Genomic DNA, 25,722 nt, shown 5'->3' on the forward strand with positions numbered 1-25,722 from the left:
TTACATGAGATTCTATATGTTGTAACAAGTAGATTCATATGTCACACGACATACTTTGGTGATTGTGAGAAGATTTGCCAGTCAAAATGAAATGCATGTAACGCAAAAAAGTCTGACACTGGATTCGATGGTATTAACACACCGAATCCAAATCCTGCATGTCAATGAGCAAAAGGTGAAAAAAAAAAAAAAAAAGCTCCTGGAAGAGATGCTTGAGTTTGGGATGGACTTGGGTTGCCCGACCATGGCCCACGTAAAGCAAAAGGCTTTTAGCAGGGTGTGACCCATGGTGGTGGAGACAGTGAATGTACCAGGTGGTCCATTGAATGGAGTACATGACAGCCAAGCTCTGCCTATGACGGAGAAATTCTTTAGAAAATTGCGGATGGAAACAGGGCTGAGATGCAGTTAAATAGAGTTGCATTTTCTGATCATGTGAAAGGTCCATGTGCTCCTGTGATGACGAATGTAACTTTCAGGAGTCAGGAGTGGGCACAAAAATGTCTGATTGCTGAAATAAACTCGGAAGGAGTAGAAGAGGTGAGATTATGGTGCAGTTTGAAGGTAGACCCTTTGTGATTGGTGGGGTAGTTTCCACGAGATGAAAGGAACGCTACCATTGGTCTAAAAAGCCGTGACGCGACGCACGAAAGGGTACAGGTGGGAGACAGTTTGCTACGAAAGACAGAATACCGAAAACTTCTGGGACTCTCCTCTGAACCAGCGTCAAAGTGTAGAACAGGCTCCGCACGACGTGAAAAGATGAATTTTGTGTGAACACTGCATTTACTCTAGCGGACATTCAGCTACAAATTAGCTGAAGAGTTGTTGACTCCGATAGCACAGAAACGAAACAGCCTTGTAGTTAATTGTTCTTGTAAGAACTGAGAGGGCATTATAGTATACATGCTGCTCCATCTATGTGCGTGTATATCACCATATTTTCCAGACTAGGGATGAGTGCATGTTTTCTCATCTAACAAGAGACACAGGGCACTTTCAGCTGATAAAATCAGTATGGATTTTGATTAGCTTTTTGTAGGATTTTAAGAAGGCAAGGGCAGCCATACAGCCTACAATACGTTGTAGCTGAAGGTAAATGCCACTGAAAGAGGTGTAAAAATATTGGATCACCAGCTTGCATTCACTGTGAACATGAGCAACTTTGAGTAATCTTTTGCATATTTTGTCACAAAAAGCTAACCATCTGTAGGCTTGATTGTCATCCTATATAGTACTGAACTTAGAAACTGGAATTAGATGATTTTAAAAATATTGGCCAACTCATCCCAGTGTTTCACTGTCTAGATGTAAGAAAAAACTTGTAGAGAACCTTCTATTTAAATGTGATATTGTTGTGTTCAGTGTTATTTTGGCTAATCAGGATATAATACAATAATTTGACAATTGTCCTGAAAATTTCATCTCACCCTCTATGTAAATGAGTGTGCTTCATTGACAGTAATACAGTAAATATACAAATTTTGTACAGTTAAACACTGATATGCTCTGTCGTAGAATAAGGGTCCACTTTTACCCTATTAATTTATTCTAATGATGCTAATGCACTTAGGGTGTTTTTGCTGATGTCTGATGAATGGATAGTTAACCTTTTAGCTGCTACAGATGTGGTCTTTGTATTCTGGTTGGGGCAGCTTTTGTTATGACTGTACTCTCACCAAATGCTGGCGCCTGTGCTGAAAAGACAGCATTCCAACTGATATGAAATACTTATCGTCCAATTTTTCAAAAACTATTGGGTGACAAAAATTGATTTTTGCACATCCTACAGTCTGATATCTTCACTCGATAAAGAAATTAATTTCTTTTTGTTATCCATCATACTTACTGTGCTGCATCAAATTAAGTAAAACAACAGAATTTTTTTTAAGGAGTTTGCATAGGTAAAAAGACACTGCATAAACTTTGCGTATGGCTGATGTTAGCTCATACACTGCAGCAAATGAAATGTAAGATACAATATCAAAATTTTATTCAAAATTGAGAGCAAAATGATATTTAATTTTCGTTTTAAGTTATTGGGCTTTATATTCGATGGATGGCTGGGTGTGACATGCTCAGTTCTGTCCACATGACCTTGCCAGCTGCTATGAAATACTTATCATCTGTATTTAAGAATTTGATTTTTGCTCATCCTACAGTCTGATATCTTCGCTTGATGTGTCATAATTACTGTGCTTGATAAAATTAAGTAAAACATTGTGGGAAACTTGAAAATTTTGCAGGGGTAAAAACACATTGCATAAACTTTGGATATGGTCGGGTTTTAGCCCATACACTGCAATGAATGAAATGTTGATAAGATATCAAAATTTTATTTGAAATTGAGAGCAGAAGGTTACTTCATTTTGTTCTCGAGTTATTGCATTTTATATCCAGAAGATGGCTGTGCACCATGCACTTATACATGTCCTTGCACATCACGGATTGCGGCCATAATAATAATCATATCTCATAAACAATTCAAGATACTGAAACGAGTTTTCTTGCAAATTATAGCACACAATGAGGCATATATGTTCCATGATAAATACTGGAAACTTCTTTATTCTCTGAGATACTGAAGTAAATCGTCCGCAGCAGTGATGTGTCAGTGGCTCAGGATGCATTATGATGTCCAAAAGCACCTGGGGAATGGCTCAGCAGAACTTTTACACACGTCCACAACAGAAAAAGGGTTAATAAAGTCATAAATGAACATGCAAAAATGAAGTCAACGTAATTGCCACTACAACACACTTATGATAATGAAGCAATTGCTGTGAAGGCAGAAAATGCTTTGCAGAGGGAACATATGTAGTTGTATATGAAATGGGGAAACAATAAAGTAATTATGCTCAAAATGAAACAGCAAGAACCAACTGCAAATTTGTAGGAATTCATGTTGGATTTAAAAGTACAAGTAATCAGCTGCTCTAATTTTAATATGGTAGGTGTGCCACAAATTTACTCTTAGAATCATTCAGAGTATATAAGGTGGTGCTAGCTGATGACACTGACATTTCCTCAATCAGAAACAATTTGTATATTTATGCCCTGCAAACAGTTCTTGTCTCTCTCTTTCTTCTAGGAATGTATTAGTGCTTCCTATTATACTGCCTCATAGTTAACTTTATCAATTAGGTATGTATGAAGAATCCCGATTAAGAATACCAATTTTTGCAAAGGCTGTTCTTGTGTATGCATGGAAGAAGGAGTTATGCACCACCTGAGGTGAAACTCAAAATATTATTGTAGTAAAAGCAGTTTTGCTCAATGCATTTGATCTGCTCAGTAAATATTTGTTGTCTGTATACATTTCTTTATAATAACCTTCAACTAAAGATAATAATATACAACATGAGTCACAGTACTAATTCTGGTCCTTATGTGTTCACCTCATCTTCACAGCCCTTTCGAGTGTTTTTCTGCACATTTTAGCTAGTGAGATCATTCAGTTGAGTAGGCCACTTGTTCCAAATGCTTCATAGTTACACTCAGTGTTCTTCTTTGCACTTGTTCTACAATTATTGTTTCTCTTTATTTTTCATGGCATTTTTACTTGTTTCTCGCCTTCTCTTGTTTATTGGATTCCTGGGGTCATAAATCTCAAACCAGTCATCATCTTTTGTGCTGGCATCCTTGGCCAAAACTGGCAGTTTCTCCTCAAACTGAAGTTTGTGTGTCAACCTGTAACAATAACAGTAGTCTCACACAACAATGATACTTCCACAACTAATGTTAAGGAAACAAAAATCATTCATAGAGCAGTCATGTATTCTTACCATTCCTCACTTTCACTATCAGCATTTGAGTCATCATCTTTTTTATCATCACCTTGATCTGCACTATTTTGAGCTTTGTCCTTTGCATCTGCAAGTTTCTTCTGAAATTTTGACAGCAATGAAAGAGTGAATTCCTCTCTTGACTGGCCTAAGTACATTTAAAAAGTTTCAATTAATTATCAGTACAATAAAAGAGATAACAAAAATAATAAGTACTAGAAAACAGCTACACTGCAATTCATTTGTAGTTCATTATGAAAATACTACACAACAGTAATGTGACAACCCCAGACAGAGTGAACAATACACAGTGTCTCAAACCTTCTGGGTCAAACTGAAACAGGTGATAGTGAGTCCACCACTGTTTATACTGAGATAGGGAACCAATGATTGGAAATGCATATTTACTGTTTATGCTTATCCATTATGGATATTTTAGAACTATGACTGTATATTGAATGTAAATAAGTTATACACAACTGCAACCAGTCACTTTTTTGAATAATAATGCTTTATTCCATAAAGCCCTTATATCGACTTTAACACATGTAAAGAACAATAAATTACATCTCTGTACAAAGTAGGTTATGCCATATCTTTCTGTCAAGATCTTTGTTACAAGCAACAGTTGTAAAGCGCATGCTGGATGCTGGTAAAGTGTAAACTAATATAGTTCGTGTGAAAGTGTTCTGGACATCAAAATGGAGGCAGACAGATCCGAAAATAGCCACCTATACTGTCACACTAAATAAAAACTAAATTTACATCCATATCGACAGATAAGCTATAGTCATGGCGATACTGTTGTGATAGTGCCACGACATTTAACAATGCCGCCATGACAGTACGCACAAACGGCGATAGAGGCACTCCGCAAATCGGCTGAGCGCAGGAGCACCACCTAGCTACGAACGGTGCCGGCTGCATGTCACGGCACGGCAGTCGAATACAAGAGACTGAGTTGTAATCATGTGATCAGCTATTGTCTCTAAGAGAGAGTGTGAATATCCACGCAATTATTGTGATTAAAGGTTATAACACTTTTTGGCGACGAGGTCGGGATATTTTCACTGCATTGTGGATTTGCGTGTTCGTGACGGGGCAGACATGGAACAGCTTATGCAAGCGCTCATTGAACAACAAACACAGCTGACGGCTACTATTCAGGCTCAACAAACACAGCTGATGGCAGCGATTCAGGCATTGTCGATGTCGCTTACTCATCGTCTGCCTTCCTCTTCTCCGCCTCCATTCCCTCCTTACGACGAGGCCGCTGAAGACTGGGAGGACTATGAGAAGCGTTTGCGGCAACACTTCTTGGCTTTCGGCGTTGTCGACGCTCCTATATGCAAGTCGTTATTTCTATCTTGGATTTCCCCTCGAGTCTATCAGCTGCTATCTCAGTTAGCCCCTCTGCGGGAACCTGCCTCCCTGTCCTTCCAAGAAACATGTGACTTATTGTCTGACTATTATCGAAAAAACACCCACGTCGTTGCCGCCCGCGTGGTGTTCTACCGGTGTCGTAAACAGCCCCATCAATTTTACCGGGCTTGGGCGGCGGAACTACACGGTCGGAGTAGGAAATGTCAGTTTGTCACGGACACACATCACGAGTCTTATGCTGACTCAATGGTTCGGGATGCTATTCTACGGCTTGATCCTGATAAAGAAGTTCGGCAACGTGCCCTCCAACTGCCAAACCTGTCATTGTCGGAAGTTCTAAGCATCGCTCAATCCTTTGAAGTGTCTCATGCTGCTGGCGCGCAAATCGACGCGTGGTGTGATGTAGGCGCTGTACAGTCAACTCTCGACACGGGCAATTTGCCTGTTTCACAGGAGAACGACGATGTGGCGGCGGTTCACTCGCGTCAACAACGTCGTGTTGGGCCGCAACGCTCGCAGCGAAACCAGCAAACACAGAAGCCGGTTCATTCCACACTTCCTTCTTGCCCCCGTTGTTTCGTACAGCACGACAGGGCAGTGTGTCCAAAACGTTGGGCCACGTGTAATTCATGTAGGAAAAAAGGCCACATTGCTTCTGTGTGTCAGTCCCATAAAGTTCCTGTCGACGAGGACGAGGCGTCGAACATGGATGTTCACTTTGTGCTTTCTGAAACAAATAAGTTGTTTGTTACTGTTCGTGTTCTGAATAAAGACATCCGCATGCAAGTGGACACTGGCTCTGCAGTAACTCTCATTAATTCTCGCACGTATTTGGTGTTGGGCTCCCCTCCTTTGTCTCCAGTTACGCGAAATCTGAGGACTTATAATAAACAGAAAATTCCTATCATGGGCCAGTTTGATGCTTCCACTGCCTACGAGTCTGTTGTTCGGCCCCTCACGTTTTATGTGGTGGATCATGCGGGCACTGAAAACCTGTTCGGTTATGATGCTTTCCAGTTGTTCGGGTTCTCCATTGATGATGATGTGCACCTCATATCTGAGGATATTTCATATCAACAGCTGGATGGATTGTGTTCTGAATTTTCGTCCGTGTTCTCTGCTGGTCTGGGTTGTTCCAAGGATTTTGAAGCCCACATTACTCTTAAACCTACGGCTCGCCCTAAGTTTTTCCGGGCACGCCCTATTCCAGTGGCGTTGCGTGCACCTGTCAAGGCTGAGCTAGATAGGTTAACAGCTTCAGGGATTCTCCTTCCTGTTATCTCCAGCGAAAGGGCATCGCCGATCGTGGTGGTTTCTAAACCAAACGGGAGTCTGCGATTGTGTGGTGACTTTAAAGCCACCGTCAATGCTCAGAGCCTCATTGACACTTATCCTCTTCCCTGTCCTGAGGAGTTGTATACCAAGCACGCTGGGGGACAGTTCTTTTCCAAACTTGACTTATCGGAGGCGTACCATCAGTTGCCGTTGGACGCTACTTCCAAGGAATTTCTCGTTATCAACACTCCTTGTGGGTTGTATCAGTACCAGCGATTACCATTTGGCGTCGCTAGCGCACTGGCCATTTTTCAGCAGTTTTTGGAACAGCTCACAGCTTCTGTTCCCGGCTGCATAAACTATCTGGATGACATTGTTGTCACGGGAGCCTCCACTGAGGAGCACCTTCGTAATTTACGTTCACTGTTTCAGGTTTTGCATTCGGCTGGGTTGAGGTGCAATCTGGACAAGTCACAGTTCTTCCAACCCTCCATTGAGTATCTTGGTTTCCACTTGTCCCGTGAGGGTATACGTCCTCTCCGTCAGCACATTGCGGCCATTAATGCTCTACCCCGCCCGTCTACGGTCAAAGAACTTCAGGCGTTTCTAGGAAAGATTGCTTATTATCACAAATTCATTCCATCCACAGCGGCAGTAGCTTATCCTCTGCATCAGCTGTTATGCAAAAACGTCCCCTTCTGTTGGTCCAACGGGTGTGAGCAGGCTTTTGTCCGCCTGAAGGCTCATTTGCAGTCGGTGCCTTGTCTAGCCACATTCCGTCCGGGTCAGCACTTGGTTCTGGCGACTGACGCGTCACAGTATGGCCTAGGGGCTGTTCTCGCCCATCGGTATGAGGATGGGTCGGAACGACGCCTATAGGAGTCCATTACAAAGAACATTAAAGAAAACCAACACTGTAATGTACAAAAATGTGGACAAGAAACAACTGGTCTTGAGTTGCCATCAACGACAAATACAGGATTTGTCTCTTGCTGATGATCATCTGAGAAGAATGTGGAAGCAACCGGGAACCAGTTCACAACTCAGGCATGCCATATTTTGGGCCAAATCATAGATGGATATTGAATGCTTCTCATCACTATTAAGCGTAATTTGTAAATTATGCAGTCTGAGGACGCCAACAGATTTGCAGCAGTGGCACTATCAGCTCCTGCCACATCATGGAAGCACTGTCGGGCTTGGCTAGCATTTTGGATGGGTGACCAACTGGGTCTACCGGGTGCTTTTGGCAAGTGGGGTGCACTCAGCACTTGTGTGGCCAACTAAGGAGCTGTCTGATTGAGAAGTAGCAGCTCCAGTCATGAAAACTGATAATGGCTAGGAGAGCTGTGTGCTGACCTCAAGCCCTCACAATATCTGCATCCAGCAATGCCTATTGGCTGAGGATGACAAGGCTGTTGTTTGGTAATGTTAGGCCTAATGAGACCTGTTAAGTCAGAGTAGTACTGGGGACAGTGTTTTCCCTCCTATTGTCTAGCCCTCCAGTCAAAATTTCAGTGATGCTTTCATCTTTCAAGATGATTATACATGAGCCCACCATCCTCATCTTGTGAACACCTTCCTCCAGTAGGCAAGAAACAACCAAGAGTACTAGTATGCAGCATCTGTTGAGATGATCCCAATTGGCCATGCATGGAAGAAGTTGAAATTTTCTGTGCAATGACATAGAAACTCTTTCCAAACACTGGAGGACCTCAGAAGAGTCGCTATCAAAGAGTGGGACAGGCTTCAGAAGCAACATATCATCCACCTTGTGGATGGCATGCTGAGGAGGACGCGAGCATGTCACAATGCACAGAGTTAAACAACATAGTACTGAATGCAACTCAGCAGCAGATGTTTATTTCAGAGATGTGTACTTTTGAATGAGTTGCCTTTATTTTGGTTATATTTTTGTAAAGTTTTCTTCAGTTTCATATGACTTATTTTTATTCCCTGCTGCCCCCTGAGAAAAAAACTTTCTTTGAGTAGTTCAGAAATGGTCAACAGCACTTTTAAATTGTTTACTAATGATGCTGTTGTTTATAGGGAAGTATTGTTGTCAAATGATAGTAAGTAAATGCAAACTAATCTAAATGGTACTATCACTTGGTGTACTGAATGGCACCTCTCTTTCAGTGTGGATAAATTCAAGGTAACAGCCATTACAAAGAGTAAGAGACCACTTGTATACCATCACAAAATCAGAGATAAATGTCTAGCACTTGTGTCACAGTTTATGCACCTGTGTAGGAAACTGTATTCAAGGATGATCCAGTGTCTGTAGAGCCCTTAAAAATCAAGCATGACAGCAGACACTGAAAGAACTCATTTCTAGGGTTTTAACATGTCTGTATAGCCCAGAAGAAATGTAACACAAATACCCAGACATATTTAATGAGAATCTTTGGAAAAAAGTGACATAAAAATTCCTAAATCCTGCTGTGCAAATTTAGGGGGCCAGTATTTGAGGAAGTCTATGTAACACATCTGCTATCTCCATTGTATATCTCGTAGGGACAATGATGATGAGGTAAAGAGACAAAGGGTATGGTACAAAGACATTTCTATCAATCCATATACAATTGCAAAAGACAGACCATTACTAATATTGGTATGTGATGCAGCAAAAAGAACTGATGGCTTTTCATTATGTTACATAACATTTTCATTTTTACATTGTGGCATATTGTTGCTTATGTGATGCCATTTCAGTAGCCATGGAGCTGTGGTAATGAAAGCGATATGAACCTGTCATGGAAACATTTTATAAAAGTGGTGATTCTTGCGTTGCAGTGTTCACTAGCACTTCAACTCGATCAAAGAGGATGCTGCTTTCTGTAACACAATTTTTTATGGGTGAAAAACCTCAAGAGAAAAAGGTATAGCTCTAAATGAAAGTCAACAGATTTCCCATTATCTCTCAGAACACCTGAATACATCGAGCAAGTAAGATATGCTTTGCAGATTAGTCCATGCTGGTCAGCCTGTAAACACCCTTCAGCAAAGCATCCCTTGGCCCACAACGTAAGAACATTACTTTGTTCATAATCTTAATATTTCTATCTTTCTTTCTTAATTAAAAGCTAGGATAGTGGGTGTAATCTTATATGTGTTGATCGATGGAGAGGCATTGTCAGATGTAGAACTAACTTCAGGTAAGTGTGTTCGGACCTTTGCTGTTAATATTGTATATTAATAGCCTTACAGACAATATTTATAGTAAACTCAGACTTTTTGCAGGTGATGCAGTTATCTATGACAAAGTGCTATCTGATGCAAGAGGCATAAATATTCAGTCAGATCTTGGTAAGATTTCAAAGTGGTGTAAAGATTGGCAACTTGCTTTAAATGTTCAGAAATGTAAAACTGTGCATGTCACAATGCAAAAACATAGTAGTATCCTACAACTATAACATCAATAAGTCACAGCTGGAATCAGCCAACTCATATGAAGACCTGGGTGTAATACTCTGCAGGGATACGTAATGGAATGATCACATAGGCTCAGTCATTGGTAAAGCAGGTGGTAGACTTCGGGTTATTGGTAGAATACTGGGGAAGTTCAATTAGTTTACAAAGCAGATTGCTTACAAATAACCAACGCAACCCATTCTAGAATACTGCTCAAGTGTGTCGGCCCCTTACCAAATAGGACTAACAGAGGATATTTAAAATATACAGAGAAGGGCAGTATGAATGGTCATAGATTTGTTTGACCCATGGGAGAGTGTCAAAGAGATGCTGAGGAAACTGAACGGGCAGACTCTCAAAAACAGACATGAGCTATTCTGAGGAAGTCTACTACAAAAAAAGTTTCAAGAACTGGTCCTAAATGATGAATCTAGAAACATACTACAGCCCCCTATGTACCAATCACATAGGGGTGATGAGGACAACATTAGAAGAATTATAGCAACAATGGAGGCATTCAAACAATAATTCTTTCCACACTCCATACATGAATGTAACAGGAAGGAAGACTAATAACTGATACAATGGAATGTACCCTCTGCCATGCACATCTTGGTGGTTTGTAGAGTGTAGGTGTATGCCTATAACTTTAAGCACAGTATTCTCTTAACTCATTATTACTGCAGCCAGAACACTTCTGAATTTACTTTTCAGAAATAGTAAATTATTTTGCTATGAGCGTTTACATGAAAGAAACTATTTCTGTGATAAACAATAGCTCTAGAATATGTACAATTATTTTGTTCACAGTAGTACAGAGAGTACCATTAAAATTTGCAGGAAATATTTTTACCTTTCTTTGGCATTTCTTGCTTTTTCTGTTTGTATTTTGCTACTGTTTCATTATATTCTTTAAGTATTTCCTTCTCCTTCTTTTCAGCAGCCAACATCTTTATTTCAGTTTCCTTATTCTGTTTATCGTTCATCATTTCACGTTTTAAATCTTTTATTTCCTTACGAATCTGCTCTCTGCACAAGACAGACATTTATAAGCAAAGAAAAAATGTCTACACATAGTCCAACTGAAATGTTTAGCACATTAAAAAAAATCTACTTACAAACGAGTCTTATGACTGTTTCAATAATGTACATATATTTTTCATTACACACACGCACACACACACACACACACACACACACACACACACACACACACACACACACAAAATTATGACAAAGTACCTCTGAATTTTTCATGAGCAACTCAATAATGGAACATATGGGCATGTAATTTGATGAATATGAGACAGAACTACTGACCAGTACTTACCTTCAGGAAGTGAAATGTTTAGTATTATCGATATAAACACAAAAAGTGGTGGTATTATCCTAGTTTTCAAAACTATTAGTTTCTTCCTTGGGGGGAAGAGAGAGGGACAGAGAGAGCAAGGTTAGAAAAGAAAGGTAGGTCACTCACATCCCAGGATGAGACGGAACCACCAGCAGTGAGGAGGAGGGTAGACAAACGGCATGTAATCTCGATGATTTTGCATAAGTTTTGTTTAGATGTCTTCAGTTTCCTTTTCTGAAATTTGTTTTGAATAAAAGGGAAACAAACATAAACACTGAAACAAATTAAATTCTCTTCTCTGGTAACAAGAATGAAAGCACTGCATACTGCAAAGTTTCGAGAATAGCAGCAGAAAGCATTTGGAACAAAAACAGATAATCATACAGTGATGCATTAGATTGCTCTGTCAGTTACAACCTGCTCCACTAAGGGAATAAGTATTAAGACACACAGAAACTAAAAATAGTAAAAAAACAATTTAAAAAGCTACAGTAGTTCCATTCGCAACTCAACCAGAAAATTTCTGAAACTTTGTGCAGATCTGTCTCATTGATTCATTCATTCATGCATCATATTCTGTAGATACTATGTAACTGTCAAATAAACTGCTGCTTTCTCAGTTATACTAAAAAGCTGCTGTTTCTCTCCTATACACAGCTCCCTTCTACATGACAACATTCATATTTTGATGAAACAATAGCCATCTGTATGGCTTACAAGCAGAGTTCTGCTAACAATGAAGATGGCTCCTTGTCATACAACTAACAATAATCTGCAGTTCTTGAATATAGACATTTTTGCAATGAACACTGATCCTTGTCATGCAAATAACACAAATCTGCAGTTCTTGAATCTAAACAATCATATAAATTTATTATTACTATTGTTTTAGTGTCACGGGCCCATATCTGGAACTAATATTTTTAGTATTGGCAACAAGTAAGAGGTAAAGAGGTACTAGAAGTGAGAGTAGTAATTACAAGACTTTTGAAGGCTCTTCTCCAATATTTTATCTATTTTGCACCATATTCAGACAGCCAATTTTGCTGAAAGAATATTATATTAACTTCACTTGCATTGCTTAGCAAGGCAACTCGACAAAACATGGAGAGAAAGTAAAGAAAATAAGACTGCGCCTCAGTCTTCAAGTATATGTGACGGAAAACACTAAAACATACTAAACTGACGTTCTTGATTATTTTTTCTTAATATACAATATTCTGCCGTCTCCTTCAGGGCCAGCTACTCTACAAAGTACAGATGAGCAAAGAACATTGTGGGGTAACCTTTACCAGAAGGTACAGGTTGTTGTTGTTGTTGTTGTTGTTGTGTGCTTCAGTCCTGAGACTGGTTTGATGCAGCTCTCCATGCTACTCTATCCTGTGCAAGCTTCTTCTTCTCCCAGTACCTACTGCAACCTACATCCTTCTGAATCTGCTTGGTGTATTCATCTCTTGGTCTCCCTCTACCATTTTTACCCTCCACACTGCCCTCCAATACTAAATTGGTGATCCCTTGATGCCACAGAACATGTCCTACCAACCGATCCCTTCCTCTAGTCAAGTTGTGCCACAAACTTCTCCTCTCCCCAATCCTATTCAACACCTCCTCATTAGTTATGTATCTACCCATCTAATCTTCAGTATTCTTGTGTAGCACCATATTTAGAAAGCTTCTATTCTCTTCTTGTCCAAAATATTTATCATCCATGTTTCACTTCCATACATGGCAACACTCCATACAAATACTTTCAGGAACGACTTCCTGATAGTTAAATCTATACTCAAAGTTAACAAATTTCTCTTCTTCAGAAACACTTTCCTTCCCATTACCAGTCTACAATTTATATCCTCCCTACTTCGACCAACATCAGTTATTTTGCTCCCCAAATAGCAAAACTCCTTTTCTACTTTAAGTGTCTCATTTCCTAATCTGATACCCTCAGCATCACCCGACTTAATTCGACTACATTCCATTATCCTCATTTTGCTTTTGTTGATGTTCATCTTATATCCTCCTTTCAAGACACTATCCATTCCGTTCAACTGCTCTTCTAAGTCCTTTGCTATCTCTGACAGAATTACAATGTCATTGGCGAATCTCAAAGTTTTTATTACTTCTCCATGGATTTTAATACCTACTCCAAATTTTTCTTTTGTTTCCTTCACTGCTTGCTCAATATACAGATTGAATAACATCGGGGAGAGGCTACAACCCAGTCTCACTCCCTTCCTAACCACTGCTTCCCTTTCATCCCCCTCAACTCTTATAACTGCCATTTGGCTTCTATACAAATTGTAAATAGCTTTCGCTCCCTATATTTTCCTCCTGCCACCTTCAGAATTTGAAAGAGAGTATTCCAGTCATCATTGTCAAAAGCTTTCTCTAAGTCTACAAATGCTAGAAAGGTAGGTTTGCCTTTCCTTAATCTAGCTTCTAAGATAAGTCATAGGGTTAGTATTGTCTCACGTGTTCCAATATTTCTACGGAATCCAAACTGATCTTCCCCTAGGCCGGCTTCTACTAGTTTTTCCATTCATCTGTAAAGAATTCGCGTTAGTATTTTGCAGCCATGACTTATTAAACTGATAGTTCGGTAATTTTCACATTTGTCAACACCTGCTTTCTTTGGGATTGGAATTATCATATTCTTCTTGAAGTCGGAGGGTATTTCGCCTGTTTCATACATCTTGCTCAACAGATGGTAGAGTTTTGTCAGAACTGGCTCTCCCAAGGCTGTCAGAAGTTGTAATGGAATGTTGTGTACTTCCGGGGCTGTGTTTCGACTCAGGTCTTTCAGGGCCCTGTCAAACTCTTCACACAATATTGTATCTCCCATTTCAGCTTCATCTACATCCTCTTCCATTTCTATAATATTGTCCTCAAGTACATCGCCCTTGTATAGACCCTCTATATACTCCTTCCATCTTTCTGCTTTCCCTTCTTTGCTTAGAACTGGGTTTTCACCTGAGCTCTTGATATTCATACAAGTGGTTCTCTTTTCTCCAAAGGTCTCTTTAATTTTCCTTTAGGCAGTATCTATCTTACCTTTAGTGAGATAAGCCTCTACATCCTTACATTTATCCTCTAGCCATCCCTGCTTAGCCATTTTGCACTTCCTACCGATCTCATGTTTGAGACGTTTGTATTCCTTTTTGCCTGCTTCATTTACTGCATTTTTTTATTTTCTCCTTTCATCAATTAAATTCAATATTTCTTCTGTTACCTAAGCATTTCTACTAGCCCTTGTCTTTTTACCTACTTGATTCTCTGCTGCCTTCATTACTTCATCCCTCAAAGCTACCCATTCTTCTTCTACTGTATTTCTTTCCCCCATTCCTGCCATTTGTTCCCTTACGCTCTCCCTGAAACTCTGTACAACCTCTGGCTCTTTCAGTTTATCCAGGTCCCATCTCCTTAAATCCCCAGCTTTTTGCAGTTTCTTCAGTTTTAACCAAGAGTTCATAACCAATAGATTGTGGTCAGAGTCCACATCTGCCCATGGAAATGTCTTACAATTTAAAACCTGGTTCCTAAATCTCTGTCTTACCATTATATAATATATCTGAAACCTTTTAGTATCTCCAGGGTTGTTCCATGTATACAACCTTCTTTCATGATTCTTGAACCAAGTGTTAGCTATGATTAAGCTGTGCTCTGTGCCGTATTCTACTATTCCTCTTTCATTTCTTATCCCCAATCCATATTCACCTACTATGTTTCCTTCTCTTCCTTTTCCTACTACCGAATTCCAGTCACCCATGACTATTAAATTTTCGTCTCCCTTCACTATCTGAAAAATTTCTTTTCTTTCATCATACATTTCTTCAATTTCTTCGTCATCTGCAGAGCTAGTTGGCATATAAACTTGTACTACTGTAGTAGGCGTGGGCTTTGTGTCTATCATGGCCATAATAATGCGTTCACTATGCTGTTTGTAGTAGCTTACCCGCATTCCTATTTTTTTATTCATTATTAAACCTACTCCTGCATTACCCCTATTTGATTTTGTATTTATAACCCTGTACTCAACTGACCTAAAGTCTTGTTCCTCCTGCCACCGAACTTCACCAATTCCCTCTATATCTAACTTTAACCTATTCATTTCCCTTTTTTAATTTTCTAACCTACCTGCCCAATTGAAGGATCTGACATTCCACGCTCCAATCCGTAGAATGCCAGTTTTCTTTCTCCTGATACGACGTCCTCTTGAGTAGTCCCCGCCCGGAGATTCGAATGGGGGACTATTTTACCTCCGGAATATTTTACCCAAGAGGACGCCATCATCATTAACCATACAGTAAAGCTGCATGCCCTCGGGAAAAATTACGGCTGTAGTTTCCCCTTGCTTTCAACCATTCACATTTCCAGCACAGCAAGGCCGTTTTGGTTAGTGTTACAAGGCCAGATCAGTCAGTCATCCAGACTGTTGCCCCTGCAACTACTGGAAAGGCTGCTGCCCCTCTTCAGGAACCACGCATTTGTCTGGCCTCTCAACACATACCCCTCCGTTGTGGTTGCACCTACGGTACGGCTATCTGTATCGCTGAGGCATGCAAGCCTCCCCACCAATGGCAAGGTCCATGGTTCATAGCGGGAGGTACAGGTTACAGGGTTGATAAACTTGATCCTGATATCAAATATATTTTGTCCTGGAACATATGGTATATTTCTTTTGAGTGTGGCATAAAATCCCAAGTATTTTACCATTCAATCTATGTCAAGACAATAGAAGTATTCAAATCTTGAATGCATTCTTATTGTGTAGTTTCTTATCGGATCTATGAAGTAGTGACATTAATGAAAGTGTTGCATCAAGAACTGTTATTTTGCAGACACAACACAATTTACTTTCATTTAAAGCAACAAAGCTGCTTGCTGCATCACCTCTATCTGTCTACCTATGAGGGGACTACTAGCACTGTCTGTGTTCCTTCAGCTATAGCAAGTTTTGTCTAAAACATTTTTGTGCATAACCAAAAGTTGTCACGTAATCGCAGTGGACTATCTTACATACCCCACACTTATAAATGAATCTTCAATGATATTAAACAATTTTTCATAAAATTAAAGCTCGTTGATAGCAAGACATCCAACTCAACAGTATATCAAGTTTTGTGCCCAGTCCACCAATTTAATATAAAGTAACATTGATACTACTACTCCTGCATTTTAGTATCCCAATTTATTTGTCTTCCTGTAACTTCTTTTTATTCCCAAAATGGTTCATCAATTGTCTCTTGGGCATCTTAATTCCTGTGTGATTTCTGCATTTGAGGCCAACATCTCACTGCTAAAGAGATCATACTTTATGTGATCAAGACAGTGGCCAATCAATATCACAACTGGTTTATAGAAAAAATATTTCTCTTTCAAATTTAGAAAATAGTGTGTTATGCAATTCTAAACAAATAGTAATTCCTCTCAGGTTTTAGAGTGAAGAATAATAGTAGCTACATGTCTATAAGTCCTTAATTTCTGATAAGTGGAAGAACTTATTGAGTGGAAAATGTCATTTGAATTGTTCACACAACTCATGAGAATGGAGCCAAGTGACGTCTTTTACAACTGCAGATAATTCAACACAGTCATGCCCCGTCATTTTCAAGGTACAAAAAAATGAGAGACTGGTATGACAGGAAAAGTAAAACGTCGGTATGCCAGCCACGCGCACGCGCATGCCCACACTCACACACACACACACACACACACACACACACACACACACACACAGTAAACACTAACACCACTGCATAACCAAATATGACCATTGTCGGAAGTTATCAACAGTCAATATTAATTACTAATGGGTGAGATAGAATTAATTTTCTTCCTCTATTGTTTGATCAAGAACAGAGCAGAATTCCATGCAGAATTTAAGCAAAAACTTCCATCTCTGTTCATGTCATTTGCTAATAATCTCAACTGTTTCCTTCATAAAACTATCCCAATACCTGAAAGGGTATAGCCAGTGCCACGGCAATGTTCTGCAGTTCTAGATGTGCTCAGCAGTTGTAAGCATGCGTGATGCTTACGCTCAATACACCATGCCAACACAGTTGTGATGGTCTGACCAATATATTATGTACCACAACTGCAAGGGATGTGATAAGCACCTACATTGTGCAAACCAAGATTGTCCTTTACAGATCTTAAAACAAGCCCTTATCTTAGATGGTGGCTGAAAAATACATTTCACATCATTTTACCACAGAATATGACCACTCCTGTTGGAAATACTCCTGCCTAAGACCACAGATTTTGGTGCCACCTTGTTACTTCCAACACTCATCTAATTCACAGTTGGTTGATAGCACAGCACACATCTGATCTGTCTTTCACTGTAACTGTTCTGACGAAATGTGACTCTGACATGAGCTAACTCAGCTGATAAACTTTCAGGGTCTGAGAAGACATGGGCTCTTGTGTGCCAAGGTACAAAGTGCCCCTTCATGTTGGATGGTGAGAGCTAACATGCTGAAGATACAAATCATTGAGTGGTGGCTTCCTATAAAGGGCATGTCCCATTGTACCATCAACCTTCCTCCCCACAGCACATTAAGGAACAGAAGGCAGTGATCCTTTTCCAACTACACCTTGAAGCAAATATGCTGGGAGACTGAATTCAGATGTTCTAAAAAGGTGTTTAAATTCCCACTTTTGCGGGCCAAAACAACAAAAGTATTGTCTATTTATCTGAGGGAAAAAGAAAAGCCACACAGGGTTCAATACCACCAACACCAGGGCAAATTCCTCGCCATCTTTTCCATAAACAAAATGGAAACCATAGGTGACAAAGGGCTCCCCATCACAACTCCATCTGTCTGTTCTTAGAACTGTTCACTGAATAAAAAGTAAGTGGAAGCCAACACATGTTGAAATATGTTCTTTCATTCAATGCAAAACATAACCTAAGTTAACCATAATGAATCAGAGGAAGGAATGTGAGTGAAGAGAGGGACCACATCAAAATTTTCAAGAATATCAGAGCCATTCAAACATAATAACCTCTAATCATAATAATAAATCCAATGAGTTCTTAATGTGAGGCCCCCACTGAGCAAATTGTGGCCTCAACAGTGTGGAAAGGTAGTAAGTTTTTCTAGATATGTAGACAATACTTTTATTGTTTAGCTTCAGGGAAGGGATAATTTAAAAGACTATTTGGAACACCCAAATTCAATCCACCTACATATTCACTTCACAATAGAAGTGGAAAAGGATGGTTGCTTTCCCTACCTTGATGTGTTGGTCAAGAGGAAAGGTGATGGAATATTGAACATGCCGTTTACAAGAAGCCAACTCACACTGATTGTTATCTCCAGAATGACAGTTCTCACTACCAAGGTCGGCATGTAGGGGTACTTGGTTCATAGGATCCATATCATCACAGACCCTGAAAGTTTGTCAGCTCAGTTAATCTACTTCAAAGCACCTTTCACCACAATAGTTATGCTGAAAGACAGATCAGATGCACATTGTGTTACTGACCAACTGTGAATCTGCAGAGTGATGAAAATAATGGGGTGGCACCAAAGCCTATGGCGTTTTTTCCTTACACATGTAGCATTCCCAACAGGACTGGTCATATTCTGCGAAAACATGATGCAAATAGTGTTTTTCGACCATAAACTCAAATGAGGGCTCTTTTAGGATCTATAAAGGATGGTCCTGGATTGTGTATGGTGAGTGTCGACCATATCCCTTGCAGTTGTGGCATGTCATTGCCTTTAAAATGGTCATCCTATGGAATATAACAACACAGAGATTCTGGAATACAGTTCAAGTTATTGGGATAGTGTTATTAAATGAGCAGTTGAGCTTTAATTAGCAAGTGTCCTTATAAGCAAGGATGGAGGATTTTATTTAAATTTTGTGTGGAATCTCACTCTCTCCCTGGTCAAACAACAGAGGTAATTGGTAATTTATAATTACTATAAGCTAGTCATCTTTGCTTGTGTGGGAGTGCTACTGTTTGCATTGTGTGTATGTTTTTTATTGTTTGGCAAACATCCCACATTCCTGCAAAGTGCTCTCATTGCACAAGTGCCTTGAAAACAACAGGACATGTGCCTGTTTGAATATTGACAGTCGCCAAGACATCACCCAGTTGCATTTCCCTAAGGTGTTTCAACATTTTATACAATGTGAGAATCTCAAGTTTCACACAGTTTTGATTAATTTGGAACTGGAAATCTTTTTCTAAGATGTAGCGCATCTAAATATTACGCACATTTTTCACACTTTCATATGCTTTTGTTTACAGGAGATTCTTCCACAATAAAGCACCAAATATCAAATAACGTAGAGTTTTAAGAAAACTGATTGCACAAAGTTAATAATAAAACACATGTAAAGCTACTTAAGAATACGAGATGTGTAAATTCACTTCCCAGTAGATTTAGTCTTTAATGACTAGTAATAAGAGTTAGTCTGAGATAAAACATGACACACAAAACACAATATGAAACTGATTTACTTTCAAGATTCGCCACCTTCTCGAGAATGCACATTTATGATATCCTGTTGTTGTTGTGGTCTTCAGTCCAAAAACTAGTTTGATGCAGCTCTCCATGATACTCTATCCCAAGCAACTCTTCATCTCTGAATAACTACAGCAACCTACATCCTTCTGAATCTGCTTACCATATTCACCTCTTGGTCTACTTCTAAAATTTTAATCCCCCCTCCCCTGCACTTCCCTCCAATACTAAATTGTTTGCTTCTTTTAGTCAAGTTATGCCTACAAATTTATTGTCTCCTCTTCATTAGTTACATGACACCCCCCCCCCCCCCCCCCCCTATAATCTTTAGCATTCTTCAGTAGCACCACATTTCAAAAGCTTCTGTTCTCCTCTTGTCTAAAGTGCTTATTATCCACGTTCAACTTCCGTATATAGCTACACTCCAGACAAATACCTTCAGAAAAGACTTTCTAAAACTTACATCTATATTCATTGTTAACAAATTTCCCTTCTTCAGAAATACTTTTCTTTCCACTGTCAGTCGACCTTTTATACCATCTCCACTACAGCCAGCTTCAATTATTTTGCTGCCCAAATAGCAAAACTTATCTACTACTTTAAGTGTTTCAGTTCTTAATCTAATTCCCTCAGTATCACTTCATTCATTCTGACTACATTCCATAATCTTTGTCTTGGTTTCATTGGTGTTCATCTCATATCTGTCTTTCAAAACACTGTCCATTCTGTTTGCAACTGCTCTTCCAAGTCGTTTGTTGTCTCTGGTAAAATTGCAATGTCATCGGCAAACCTCAAGATTTTTATTTCTCCCCCCTGAACTTTAATTTATACTCCAAATTTTTCTCTGATTTTCTTTACTATTGCTCAATGTACAGACTGAATAACATCAGGGATAGGCAACAACCCTGTCTCTGTCCCTTCTCAACCAATGCCTCCCTTTCATGCCCCTTGGATCATATAATTGCTGTCAGGTTTTTACACAAGGTGTAAATAGCCTTTCACTACCTGTATTTTATCCCTGCAACCTTCAGAATTTCAAAGAGAGTATTCCAGTCAACATTGTTGAAAGCTTTTTCTAAGTTCACAAATTCTAGAAATGTAGCTTTGCCTTTCTTACCCTATCTTCTATGGCAAGTTGTAGGGTCAGTATTGCCCCATATGTTCCTACATTTCTCCAAAATTCAAACTGATCTTCCCTGAGGTTGCCTTCTAACAGTCTTTCCATTCTTCTGTAAAGAATTTGTGTTAGTATTTTGCAACCATGACTTATTAAACTGACAGTTCAGCAATTTTCACATCTGTCAGCGACTGCTTTCTTTGGAATTGGGATTATTACATTCTTCTTGAAGTCTACAGGTATTTTGCCTGTTTCAGACATCTTGCACACCACATGGAAGAGTTTTGCCATGGTTCACTGTCCCAAGGCTATCAATAGTTCCAATGGAATTTCATCTACTCCAGAGGCCTTGTTTCAGCTTAGGTCCTACAATACTCTGACAAATTCTTCTCCCAGTATCACACCTTCATATATGTTCTCATCCACTTCTATAATATTGCCTTCAAATTCATCTTCCTTGTATAGACCCTCTGTATACTCCTTCTACCATTCATATTTCCCTTCTTTGCTTAGGACTGGTTTTCCATCTGAGCTCTTGACATTCATACAGTTGCTTCTCTTTTCTCCAAAAGTATCTTTAATTTTCCTGTAGACTGTAGCTACTTTCCCTAGTGAAATGTGCTTCTAAATCCCTATATTTATCCTCTAGATGTTCCTGCTTTAACATTTTACACTCCCTGTACCTCCCTGAGGTTCGCCAATAACATTGTAATTCTGTCAGAGACAGCAAAGGACTTAGAAGAGCAGTTGGACAGAATGGATAGGGTCTTGAAAGGAGGATTTAAGATGAACATCAACAAAAGCTAAACGAGGATAATGGAATGTAGTCAAATTAAGTCGGATGAGGCTGAGGGAATTAGATTAGGAAATGAGACACTTAAAGTAGTAAAGGAATTTTGCTATTTGGGAGCAAAATAACAGGTGATGGTCGAAGTAGAGAGGATATAAAATGTAGACTGACAATCGCAAGGAAAGCGTTTCTGAAGAAAAGAAATTTGTTAACATCAAGTATAGATTTAAGTGTAAGGAAGTCATTTCTGAAAGTATTTGTATGGAGTGTAGCCATGTATGGAAGTGAAACATGGACGATAAATAGTCTGGACAAGAAGAGAATAGAAGCTTTTGAAATATGGTGTTACAGAACAATACTGAAGATGAGATGGGTAGGTCACATAACTAATGAGGAAGTATTGAATAGGATTAGGGAGAAGAGAAGTTTGTGGCACAACTTGACTAGAATAAGGGATCAGTTGGCAGGACATGTGTTGAGGCATCCAGGGATCACCAATTTAGTATTGGAGGGCAGTGTGGAGGGTAAAAATCGTAGAGGGAGACCAAGAGATGAATACTCTAAGCAAATTCAGAAGGATGTAGGTTGCAGTAAATACAGGGAGATGAAGAAGCTTGCACAGGATAGAGTAGCATGGAGAGATGCATCAAACCAGTCTCAGGACTGAAGACAACAACAACAACAACAACAACAACAAGACAGAGATTTAGGAACCAGGTTTTAAATTGTAAGACATTTCCAGGGGCAGATGTGAACTCTGACCACAATCTACGGTTATGAACTGTAGATTAAAACTGAAGAAACTGCAAAAAGGTGGGAATTTAAGGAGATGGGACCTGTATAAACTGACTAAACCAGAGGTTGTACAGAGTTTCAGGGAGAGCATCATAAGAGAACAATTGACAGGAATGGGGAAAGAAATACAGTAGAAGAAGAATGGGTAGCTCTGAGGGATGAAGTAGTGAAGGCAGCAGAGGATCAAGTAGGTAAAAAGACAAGGGCTTGTCGAAACCCTTGGGTAACAGAAGAAACATTGAATTTAATTGATGAAAGAAGAAACTATAAAAATTCAATAAATGAAGCAGGCAAAAAGGAATACAAACGTCTCAAAAATGAGATCGACAGGAAGTGCAAAATGGCTAAGCAGGGATGGCTAGAGGACAAATGTAAGGATGTAGAGGCTTATCTCACTAGGGGTAAGATAGATACTGCCTACAGGAAAATTAAAGAGGCCTTTGGAGATAAGACAACCACTTGTATGAACATCAAGAGCTCAGATGGAAACCCAGTTCTAAGCAAAGAAGGGAAATCAGAAAGGTGGAAGGAGTATATAGAGGGTCTATACAAGGGCGATGTACTCGAGGACAATATTATGGAAATGGAAGAGGATGTAGATGAAGATGAAATGGGAGATACAATACTGTGTGAAGAGTTTGACAGGGCACTGAAAGACCTGAGTCGAAACACAGCCCCGGAAGTACACAACATTCCATTAGAACTACTGACAGCCTTGGGAGAGCTAGTCCTGACAAAACTCTACCATCTGGTAGGCAAGATGTATGAAACAGGCGAAATACTCACAGACTTCAAGAAGAATATAATAATCCCAATCCCAAAGAAAGCAGGTGTTAACAGATGTGAAAATTACCGAACTATCAGTTTAATAAGTCACAGCTGCAAAATACTAACACGAATTCTTTATAGACGAATGGAAAAACTGGTAGAAGCTGACATCGGGGAAGATCAGTTTGGATTCCGTAGAAATGTTGGAACATGTGAAGCAATACTGCTCTTACGACTTATCTTAGAAGAAAGATTAAGGAAAGGTAAACCTACATTTCTAGCATTTTTAGACTCAGAGAAAGCTTTTGACAATGTTGACTGGAATACTCTCTTTCAAATTCTAAAGGTGACAGGGGTAAAATACAGGGAGCGAAAGGCTATTTACAATTTGTACAGTAACCAGAGGGGCATAAAGGAAGGCAGTGGTTAGGAAGGGTGTGAGACAGGGTTGTAGCCTCTCCCCGATGTTATTCAATCTGTATATTGAGCAAGCAGTAAAGGAAACAAAAGAAAAATTCGGAGTAGATATTAAAATCGATGGAGAAGACATAAAAAATTTGAGGTTTGCCGATAACACTGTAATTCTGTCAGAGACAGCAAAGGACTTGGAAGAGCAGTTGAACGGAATGGACAGTGTCTTGAAAGGAGGATATAAGATGAACATCAACAAAAGCAAAATGAGGATAATGGAATGTAGTCGAATTAAGTCAGGTGATGGTGAGTTAATTAGATCAGGAAATGAGACACTTAAAGTAGAAAAGGAGTTTTGCTATTTGGGGATCAAAATAACTGATGATGGTCGAAGTAGGGAGGATATAAATTGTAGACTGGCAATGGGAAGGAAAGTGTTTCTAAAAAAGAGAAATTTGTTAACATCAAGTATAGATTTAAGTGTCAGGAAGTCATTTCTGAAAGTATTTGTATGGAGTGTAGCCATGTATTGAAGTGAAACATGGGTCGATAAACAGTTGGGACAAGAAGAGAATAGAAGCTTTCAAAATGTAGTGCTACAGAAGAATGCTGAAGATTAGATGGGTAGATTGTTATAACATCAAGTTGAACACATTTATTTCGAAATGATACAACACAATAAGTACTGAGCATGATGACAAAGCAATACATGTGAACACGGTAACATTCGAATGAGCACTGAGTCCTTGTCTAGTGGCCACTGGCTGGCTGGCCAGTTAGGTGGCGTGGCTGCTGCACGGCTGCCAGACAGCACCGCATATAGACGACGCGCGTAATTGCGCGGCGGCACTTTGAATGATCGGCGAGTCACAACACTTTTCCCCCCTTTGAAATTTTTGCACTGGTCGTGATGGAGGGGGCCTGTAGAGAGCAAACGTCCATAGATGTTGTTTGACTGGCCGTAAAGGCTCGAGGAGGAGGCTTCCCGTATGGACGGAAGTGTCCTTGATGATACCGGGTCAAGATTACACGAGACATAGGGGTCGAATCAGCTGGGGCCCGTGCACCAATCTGCCTGTTGCCGCAAGTCCAGTTGATATAATAGGAGACATGGGCGATGTGGCAGCATCCGTAGGAGAAGGAGGCGAGTAGATTGGCTCCGACAGATGATGGTCATCCGGTTCCTGCATGAGCACGTCTCCTGGCGGCGTCCGTTCTTGTACTGGCACTGAGATGACGGTGAGAGGGCTGTGTTGTGAGTACTGAGAGATGCCAAGATGCCGAGCATCAGGTAGAGCCGAAGGTGGTGTAGCAGCATTTGGAACAGGCGTTGCTGGCACATGAGGCCAAAGCTGGTCCGAATGACGCACTGCAACACCCGTGTCCGTCTGGATTTCATACAAGTGTCGGCCACGGTGTCGTAAGATGTGGCCTGGACTACATTTTGGCCACCTGCCATATCCCAGTACCCAGACGACGTCGTCGGTGGTGAACTGGCCAAGTGAAGGCACCTGCAGCCGTGAGGTGGAAGGCTGCAGAAGATGAATTAGAGTGCGGGGCCGTCGGCCATGTAAGAGGTCAGCTGGGCTGTGGTCGCCCATGGGGGTGAAACGGTAAGAAGCCAGAAACTGGAGAAGCTCATCATCAGCAGCAGAAGACGTCAGAAGCTTCCGCATCTGAGCCTTAAATGTGCGGACCAGTCGTTCACCGTTTGATTGTGGATGGAATGGAAGGGCCGTCACATGCATAACGCTGCGACGAGCACAAAAATCTGCAAATTCTGAAGAGGCAAATTGCGGACCATTATCAGTAACAAGAGTAGAGGGAAGCCCTTCAAAAGAAAAAATGCGGGCGAGAGCACTTGTGGTTGCCGCGGTGGTAAGCAACGTGCAACGGACAATGAAAGGAAAATTAGAGTAGGCGTCAATTACGAGGAGCCAATAAGTACCTAAAAAAGGTCCCGCATAAGTCAGCATGACTGTGCTCCCAGGGCGTCTCAGGCGAAGGCCACGGTGACAAAGATGACTTCGGGGCAGCGGCCTATGACGCACAAGGGCCGCAGGCAGCGACCATGTGTGTTATTTCAGAGTCGATGCCGGGCCAGTACACATGACGGCGCACCAGAGATTTTGTGCGAGACACACCCCGGT

The 25,722-nt window shown here is 40.3% G+C and overlaps 1 protein-coding gene across 1 annotated transcript in view; it reads right to left on the minus strand.

The window, feature by feature from the left end:
* Window positions 1-1,233: 1,233 nt before the first annotated feature.
* LOC126273110 (spliceosome-associated protein CWC27 homolog) overlaps window positions 1,234-25,722 on the minus strand; it is a 114,718-nt gene continuing 90,229 nt past the window's right edge. The window contains exons 7-9 of the mRNA XM_049976559.1: window positions 10,711-10,886; window positions 3,786-3,933; window positions 1,234-3,690 (exon numbers count right to left, since the gene is read on the minus strand). Of these exons, the coding sequence (XP_049832516.1) occupies window positions 3,528-3,690; window positions 3,786-3,933; window positions 10,711-10,886 (487 nt within the window). The 3' untranslated portion in view covers window positions 1,234-3,527. The remainder of the gene's footprint in view (window positions 3,691-3,785; window positions 3,934-10,710; window positions 10,887-25,722) is intronic.

Source organism: Schistocerca gregaria, chromosome 5, assembly GCF_023897955.1.
Source record: "Schistocerca gregaria isolate iqSchGreg1 chromosome 5, iqSchGreg1.2, whole genome shotgun sequence".
Lineage (NCBI taxonomy): Eukaryota > Metazoa > Arthropoda > Insecta > Orthoptera > Acrididae > Schistocerca > Schistocerca gregaria.